The sequence below is a fragment of the Chlorocebus sabaeus genome, chromosome 1 (assembly GCF_047675955.1).
Source record: "Chlorocebus sabaeus isolate Y175 chromosome 1, mChlSab1.0.hap1, whole genome shotgun sequence".
Classification (NCBI taxonomy): domain Eukaryota; kingdom Metazoa; phylum Chordata; class Mammalia; order Primates; family Cercopithecidae; genus Chlorocebus; species Chlorocebus sabaeus.
Genome location: NC_132904.1, coordinates 56,945,986 through 56,955,397, shown reverse-complemented (window position 1 = coordinate 56,955,397; position 9,412 = coordinate 56,945,986). Strand labels below are relative to the sequence as shown.

The 9,412-nt window shown below is 39.1% G+C and overlaps 1 protein-coding gene across 1 annotated transcript; it reads right to left on the bottom strand.

Annotated features, from left to right (window-relative positions):
* Positions 1-7,873: 7,873 nt before the first annotated feature.
* On the bottom strand, positions 7,874-9,029 carry LOC103240935 (olfactory receptor 10A3). Its single transcript, XM_008007826.3, has one exon. It carries the CDS (start codon positions 8,789-8,791, stop codon positions 7,874-7,876), a length of 918 nt encoding a protein of 305 aa, XP_008006017.3. The 5' UTR covers positions 8,792-9,029.
* Positions 9,030-9,412: the final 383 nt, after the last annotated feature.

Below are 9,412 nucleotides of genomic sequence, written 5' to 3'. Positions count from 1 at the left end.
AGGTGACTTGATTGTGGTGGATAAGCTATTTGATGTGCTGCTGGATTCGGTTTGTCAGTATTTTATTGAAGATTTTTGTATCAATATTCATCAGGGATATTGACCTGAAATTGTCTTTTGTTGTTGTTGTTGTTGTGTCTCTGCCGGGTTTTGGTATCAGGATGACACCAAAAGCAATGGCAACAAAAGCCAAAATTGACAAATGGAATCTAATTAAACTAAAGAGCTTCTGCAGAGCAAAATAAACTATCTTGAGAGTGAACAGGCAACCTACAGAATGGGAGAAAATTCTTGCAATCTATCCATCTGACAAAGGGCTAATATCCAGAATCTACAAGGAACTTAAACAAATTTACAAGAAAAAAACAAACAACGCCATCAAAAAGTGGGCAAAGGATGTGAACAGATACTTCTCAAAAGAAGACATTTATGCAGCCACCAATGTATGAAAAAAAGCTCATCATCACTGGTCATTAGAGAAATGCAAATCAAAACCACCACGAGATACCATCTCATGCCAGTTAGAGTGGAGATCATTAAAAAGTCAGGAAACAACAGATACTGGAGAAATAGGAATGCTTTTACACTGTTGGTGGGAGTGTAAATTAGTTCAACTATTGTGGAAGACAGTCTGGTGATTCCTCAAGGATCTAGAACTAGAAATACCTTTCGACCCAGCAATCCCATTACTAGGTATATACCCAAAGGATTATAAATCATTCTACTATAAAGACACATGCACACTTACGTTTATTGCAGCACTATTCACAATGGCAATGTCTTGGAACCAACCCAAATGCCCATCAATGATAGACTGGATAAAGAAAATGTGGTACAAACATACCATGGAATACTATGCAACCATAAAAAAGGATGAGTTCATGACCTTTGCAAGGACATGGATAAAGCTGGAAACCATCATTCTCAGCAAACTAACACAGTAACAGAAAACCAAACACCACATGTTCTCACTCATAAGTGGGAGTTAAACAATGAGAACACATGGACACAGGGAGGGGAACAACACACACTGGGGCCTGTGAGGGGTCAGGGGCTAGGGGAGGGATAGCATTAGGAGAAATACCTAATGTAGATGACAGGTTGATAGGTGCAGCAAACCACTATGGTATGTGTCTACCTAAGTAACAAACCTGCACGTTCTGCACATGTATCCTAGAACTTGAAGTATAATTAAAAAAAAAAAAAAATGAAGTTCAGACTTTTAAATGGCAAGGTAGAGATGGCACTGTCCTTATATGACTTACCCCCCAATTGTCCTTATAGAAATTACCCCAAATAAATATTAATAAAAAAAATAAACCTAAAATATTAATAAGAAAAATAAACCTAATCCATCTATATATGTATATTAGTTTGTTTATTTGTATTTTGGTTTTTTTTCTTTAGATGGAGTCTCACTCTGTCACCCAGACTGGAGTGCGGGAGCACAATCTCGGCTCACTGCAACCTCCACCTCCCAGGCTCAAGTGATTCTCCTGCCTCAGCCTCCTGAGTGGCTGGGATTACAGGGGTGTGCCACCATGCCTGGCTAATTTTTTTTTTTTTTTTTTTTTTTGTATTTTTAGTAGAGACAGGGTTATGCCATGTTGGCCAGGCTAATCTTGAACTCCTGGCCTCAAGTAATTCAACCACCTTGGCCTCCCAAAGTGCTGGGATTACAGGCATAAGCCACCACTCCCTGCCCCAACCTTTATATTAAAAAAAAAAAAAAAAATTGGACATATCTTAACCTAAGTTACAATATGGGAAAGGCATGTCCTGCAAAGGGAATGCTGCAGGGGCAGTTCAGATGAAGTAGAACAGCAAAGATTTTCGGAGCTGTGGTTCCCAACGTGTGGTTCCTGGATCAAAAGCATCAGAACCACCAGGGAACTTGTTAAAAATGCAAATTATCAGAGTTTACAGCAGATCTGCTGAAACAGATATTCTGTGTGTAGCTCCCAACAATCTGTGTTTTAGTATCAGTTCAGGTGATTATTGAAGCAGTTAAAATAGGCTACACTGACATAGTCACTATTTAAATTAAAGGCACTTGAAAGACAGCAGGTGCCAAGGAAATCACTGACCTTCTGCTGCTTCTTAAAACAAAACATGAAATTCCCATGTGGAAAATGCAACATTTTTATCCTCAAGGAGAAGTCAAGACCAGGAGAATTTCATACGGACTTTGTTCAAATAATTTACCTTTTAAGCCTCCCCACATAAATGAATTCTTCTTCATGGTTTACTCCTCTTTGTCCAATTCAGTATATAAGAAAGTGACTCTGAGTCCGAGGGTCTTTATTTCTTTACGAAGCCTCACATGCCGTGTCAAACTGTATTATACTTTTCTCTTGTTACTCTATCTTACATCAATTAAATTTTCAAGCTCAGGCAGGACCTTAAGAGAAAGGAGATGGAATTTTTCCACCCCTACAGTCTGATGCATGCTAAAATTTAAGAATCTCAGCAGTGGCACATCCTGAAGGTCAAAAACCATCATTTTCTTGTTTGCAACCATGACGATTTTCATCTACTCCATGGCAACTTTCCTTTAGTCAATATTCATTATACATTATTTGCTTTTCCTGTTCCTCTTTAGTTCCTATGTATTACTCTGATGTGGGATTTATTTTAATTATCTCTCATTTTAGAAAAAAGGTGTGCTTTTTCTTGACAGGGTTTATGCAGGATGTCTGTTTGGAAAAGAGGCTGGTAGGAAGGGCTCCCCTGGACCTGTTGTCACACAATTAAGAAGCATGTAGGCATGGATGAACAATCACAGAAATATACCATAGTTTCAGGAAGCTATCTGTCAATAAGACAATATGGAGTAATGTGAACTCCACTTATCTGATGGCAAGGGAGCAGTAGAGGAAAAAATAACTCATCTTCAGTATAAAAATTGACGTTGAGTTATACAGCAGTGCTTCTCGAACTTTGAGTGCACCTAAATCAACTGAAGATCTTATTTAAATGAAGATTGGAATTCATGAAATCTGTGTGACCCACATTAGAAAAGCAAGTTTGTAAAGAATGTTTCTGTTAACCATGGATAATTCATGCTGACTTGAATCATGGCCTGGCCCCTTCTCCAAACAAACATCTTGTATAAAACCAGTCAAAAAAGAACACACCTTTTTCAAATACAGGAAATAAGCAAATAAGGTATAAAGAATATTCATTAAAAAAGTTGGCACAAAGCAGATGAAAATTGTCATCAAAAATATGGCTAAGGGCCAGGCCTTTGTGCCAACTTTTTTAGTGAATATTCTTTATACCTTATTTGCTTCTCTTTTTCCTCTTTAGTTTCTGTGTATTACTTGACAAGGGATCTTGTTTAATTACTTCCTGTGTTTGATCTCCTAACCTCATGATCCACCTGCCTCAGCCTCCCAAAGTGCTGGGATTACAGGCGTGAGCCACCGTGCCCAGCCTTGAATTTTTAAAAATCATAAATATGATGTCCATACTGAAAGCATGGATAAAGAGAATAGACACTGCTGAAATATAGTGATAAAAGAGAGGACAGAATACTTCAAGCAAAATAAACATAAATGAATAGAATTTAAAATAACTAGGGCGAAAAATACAGACTTGGAAGGCTAACAAAAAGGATCCAGTACATGCATATTTGATGTCTCTAAGGAATTAAAAATATTTCAAGAATTGATTCAACGGGCCAGGCATGGTGGCTCATGCCTGTGATCCCACCACTTTGGGAGGCTGAAGTGAGTGGATCGCCTGAGTTTAGGAGTTTGAATCCAGCCTGGCCAACCTGAAGAAACCTCATGTCTACTAAAAATACAAAAATTAGCTGGGTGTGGTGGCATACGCCTGTAATCCCAGCTACTTGGGAGGCTGAGGCACAAGAATGGCTTGAACCCTGGAGGTGGAAGTTGCAGTGAGCCATTCCACACCAGCCACTGCACACCAGCCTGGGCAACAGAGCAAGACTCCATTAAAAAAAAAATTCATTCAAGGAATGAGGATATGAATAGTATCTATCTTTTAAAGTTGTTGTAGGATTAAATTAGAGAAACATGTAATGCTCTTGAAGCAAGGCCTAGCTTTTCATTATTGTAACTACTCTAATTATTACTACTAGTCTAACTGAACGTTATAGTAAAGTAATTGTAAGTGGAAGTAAGATGGCAGAACCATCTTCTAGTATTTGAAGTCAGGTTTATTCAACTTTTGCTGTATGTCCACTAAGCCATGCTGCCCATCACATCAGTTATATTTTATGCATATTCAATTAACAATAATGAGGAATGTAGACTTATATTTCTAATTTCTAACCCATTAACAACCTTTCCACTATATCCTGGATAAATGGTACTGGCATGCATCTAATATCAGTATAAGTTGTTTTGTTTCTGTCTGCTGTAGTGGCAGACTAAATCCACTTTAAGAGGCATTGATTTCTTCCTTCCGGTGGAGTTGTGGGCTGTCATTCCAAATGTATACTTTTCCTCTCCCAGTTGAAAGTATCTGTACACCAAACTCTTTAGTTACATTGTGGTAGACATGGAGGTACACCGCTCACATTCCTCTGTGAGAAAACACTTGCACAGTTGCAAAGGATGTGATTAGCTGACTGCTCTTAGCTCCTTCAAGATCAGCCTCAGCTTTTGAGTCAAGGTCACTCTCTTCTTGGAGAGGCCCCAGTCAATGACTAAGCAAATATCTGGCATTTTTTACCTATGTAGGCTGCCTCTAATGGACAATTCGGAGCTCCCTTTTGGGCTCAAAGAAGACTATGCAAGGCCTGCTTGGCAGTCAGAGAGCTCCTCCTGTCAGTGCTGTTTTGGCCCCTTTCCTTTCCCAGGTCTTTGCACTCCTAATTCCATCTGAATGTATTCTTCCTATAGTCCCCAGTCAGCACAGATGGTACTTAAATTTGTTGGTAAAAACAGGCAGTAAAATAGGGCTTGGAGACTGAATCTTTGAGACCCAGCTGGTCATGAGGATTCCCATTCTGATTGGTGTGTGGAGTGCAGACAACTGGCACAATACAGCAGTTGACTAACCAAAGCTTTCAAGAATGGTGATTTGGAATTCTGTACCCTAGAGGGAGATGCACTGGCCGTTGCAATTACTGAGCTATTGAAATGTCCAGAGGCAATGAGAGACTGCTAGTCGTAATCATAGTTGAATTATATGGTTGTTACTTGCTATAGTTTGGTTAGTTGACCCTCCAAACTTCATGTTGAAATTTGATCCCCAATGTTAAAGGTGGGGCCTAGTGGGAGATGTTTGGGTCATGGTGGTGGATCTCTCATTAATAGATTGATTCCCTGGGGTGATGAGGGGAGTGAGTGAGTTCTTACTTTGTTAGTTCTGCTAGAGATGGTTACAAAAAATCACCTGACATCTTCCCCCTTTCCCTTTTTATCACTTCCTCTCTCACTGTGTGATCTCTATACTCTGCCTCTCGTTCCCCTTCAGCCATAAGTGGAAGCAGCTTGAGGTCCTCATCAGATGCAGATGCTGGCACCATGCTTCTTGTACAGTCTGCAGAGCCATGAACTAAATAAATCTCTCTTCTTTGTAAAGTACCCAGTCTCGGGTATTTCTTTATAGCAATACAAACAGACTAAAACATTACTACATTGCATTGATCTTCAGATAGATAACAAAAGATGAGTCAATTGACAAACCATTGAAAACTAAATGTGAGAGCCAGAGTGTCAGTCACCCACAAAGAGGTCCTCATCTCTTGCAACAGGCAGGCAGAAAAAGATGAAGATCATTTTCAGGGTTCAGTGGTCACAGTGGCTGACTTCGATGATGCCTGCATGCTTAATCAAGGTAGCTATGTTAAGCCAAATCTGGAGCCAGAGTTGGAAAAATCTAAGGCTTTGACACATGGGATAAGAATTCTAGTTGGATGCCTCCAAAGATCTGGACTTCCAAGATATTACTAAGCTTTCTAATACTGCAGAAGTGACCAACCCCTCCCTATTCAGGGCAGGAAGACTATTGAAGAGGTGCACCATCAGAAGCTGCCGTCACCTCTTCTCCTCAACACCAGGCCTATAAATATGGTTAAGTCACAGCACAATTCAGCCACAGAAATAAGGAAAGAATGGGACAATATCACAAAACAGCTGCAAGGTCTAACAGACCTTCGCCAACACAAGGAGAACCATGGTACTGGTTCTGAGGGTGCTGGACCAGGAGGCTGGTAGGCAAGACTGGATAAGCAAAAGTTTATTGACCTGATCTGGAAAGAAAAGATAGGGAGTTTGGCAGCAGGGAGGTCTAGGGTAGAAGCATATTCATAGACAAATGGAGTGGGCATCAAGTGTGAAGGTCTTTGTATCTTGTGTTAACACCAGATCAATAGGTAAAATGACTCACCCAGTTGACAAATTAGCCTACTTCTGTCAGCAGCCACCCCAGTGCTGGCATGATGACCACAAGAACAAAGTGGCCGGCAGCAGAGATAAAGGCTATGCAGAAGCCCAAGCAACATGGAACTCATTTAACAAGACCAACCAGATTTACTAGTGATAGTATGTATCACCTCAAAAAAATTACAAATCAGTGCACAGACCACATATAAATATACCCATACACATTTAGAATTAATGTGATCTGATTTCATATTGTAATTCCTTAAACACAAATTCAATCAACTCTATATGAATTGAAATAATACCAATAAACAATTCAGATATTTATGTCAAATTTCATATGTAATAGAGACCATGTAAAAAATCAGTAGGGATTTGTTTAACAATTATAAAACTAAAAACAGTTTAAATAGACACATAGATACATATATGTATATTGTTTATTCCCAAATAATATACACAAATTATAATGACTCCCTTTCATTTAGCAGAATATGTATACCTAATCTTAATTAACATCACAGTATCAGTTTTATTCCAATTATTTTTAAAAACAATTGAGGGAGGTAACCTGGGAAGATAGGTGACCTGCTATCTTGTAGCTAATAGGAACAAAAGGAAAGACAGTTTTTTTGCCTGAGTCAGTTTCCAAGCTTAACTTTTCCTTTTGGCATAGTGAGTTTGGGGTCCCATGATTTTACTTTCCTATCACAGACTACAAATGGAAACTTCATAAAAGTTTCTAAGTTAGTGGTCTGTAAATGAAAAAGATACTGATATTATCAAATGAATATTTGGAAAACTTCCCATGTAGCTGTCTGGTCACCAACATTGGATAAATATTTGGAAAGATACCAAAAGAAATCCAGTTTGGGATTATAATTTGTGTAAGTTCATGAAGTAGAACCATTTTGGGTCCCCAAAAATAGATGCACTTTCTTTTTTTTACTCATCCGTGGAACAAATTTTCAATCCAAAAATAAAAATCTCATCACTCTATTTGTTGGTCTCTTGAAGCTCTACCCTGTTATCAAAGCACAGTGAACCTTCAGGTCAGTCAAAGAACCATAATCATTTTGAAAACTAATTCTGCAATAGCTAATAAAATTTGTAAACACAGATACTCCTCATCCTATCAGCCTCACGGTAGCAAATCTATCACACAGGTATAATGACATCAGTACATATAAGCATATGGAACAATGCATTTATTGAAGCACTGTCTTAATGACAATAATCCAGTAGCTACTTCTATGTTCACAATAGAGAAATGAATGAATAAACTGTTGTATCATATTATGAGAACATATGTATCTATTAAAAACAAGTGACAGCAGTTGTTTATTGAAGGAGACACATTTTCAAATGTTAACTCAACAAATTTACATATTCATACAAAAAATGCAATCTGTTTTCACCCTTTATTAAATTTAAATAGAGTTCACTCAGGCAGTGGCCAAATCTTACTCAGCTTCTCAATACAATCAGACTGTGTGTAAAACCACTTTTCTTCACCATAGTTTTATCAAAGCCCTCTTTATTTCACTGTTTCGTAAGCTGTAGATGAGTGGATTCAGCAGAGGAGTGATCAATGTGTAAGCCAATGACATCAGTTTCATGGTTTCTGGTGAGTAGCCAGATTTGGGTTGTAAATAAGTCGTATTGGCTGTGCCATAGAACAGGGTCACAGATGTGAGGTGAGAGGCACAGGTGGAAAAGGCCTTTTGTCTCCCTGTAGTTGATGGCATCTTCAGGATGGCAAACAGAACTCGAGTGTAAGATAAGAGGATCAACAAGAAAGGAACCATAATAATCAAAATGGTGCCTGTGAAGGCAAAGATTTCAAATAAGAAGGTGTCTGCACACACAAGCTCTAGTACTGGGGGAGTCTCACAGAACAGATGATTAATTTCACTGGGGCCACAAAACAGAAAACTAAATACCCAAGTGGTCTGCACAGTAGCCACCATGATCCCTGAGATCCATGAGAACATTACTAATTTCACAAAAACCCCTCTGTTCATAATCACTTGGTAGTTCAGAGGATGGCAAATTGCAGCAAACCGATCATAAGCCATTGCTCCCAGGAGAAAACATTCAGTCCCACCAAAAAGAAGGATGAAATACATCTGTGCAAAACAGCCCACAAAAGAAATTATAGTTTTCTCAGTAGAGAGCACCACCAGCATTTCAGGCATAATGACTGCACTGAAACTCACCTCCACCACAGATAAATTTAGGAGGAACAGGTACATGGGAACGTGGAGGCTCTCGTTTAAGGAGATGACGACTATAATGATGGCATTTCCTATCAAGGTCACCACATAAATAACTAGGAAAATCCCAAAGAGCTGCACCTGGAGCTCAGGAAAGTTAGAAAAGCCCAGGAGGATGAATTCAACCACACAGCTTTGATTTTGTCTTTTCATTTCAGTAGTTGAACCTTAATATTGTTTTTATGGACCTGGTATATCGAGTATGAAGTCACAATCCCATAGCTGTGAGTTTGAGTCTGGAATTCTTAATGGCAGATGTAATGACAAGCTCATTTTGACAGAACTTCAGGTTGGTTCTTATGAAGAATGGCCAATGGCTTGTAATAGTGAATCTTTAAAATACAAATAAGTTAAGTATTTTGGTTTAGAAATCTTGTTTTTTAAAGTACAAATTAACAGTAAATGTTATCTGGCTACATCTTTGTTATGTAGGTTGCTCTCTCTCCCCTCTCTTAATGCCAGGTCCCCCTTTAAAAGCCCCTGCTTTCTCCCCAAAAAGTGAAGCAGTGTCCTTAAAGGCAGGAGCCTATACCTCTTCCCTTAATTGGATTCTGCAAGCAAAGAGCAACTGAACCTGCGTTTTGGTTACACCTGGATTGCAAGCTAGTCTGGAACTTGACTGCAGTCCTAACTCTGCCACTGTCTCTAAGATGGGTCTCTGCCTCTCCTGCACTTGGGTTCCCATCTGTATGGGTTGGAAGCAGGAGAATGATCCCTTCTGGCTCTGATGTAGGTGTTTCCCTCATTTGTTGATAGAAAACTGCAGGCTGCAAA

Excerpts from the sequence above, each read along its gene's own strand:
- LOC103240935 (XM_008007826.3), bottom strand. The coding sequence starts at position 8,791 with ATGAAAAGACAAAATCAAAGCTGTGTGGTTGAATTCATCCTCCTGGGC.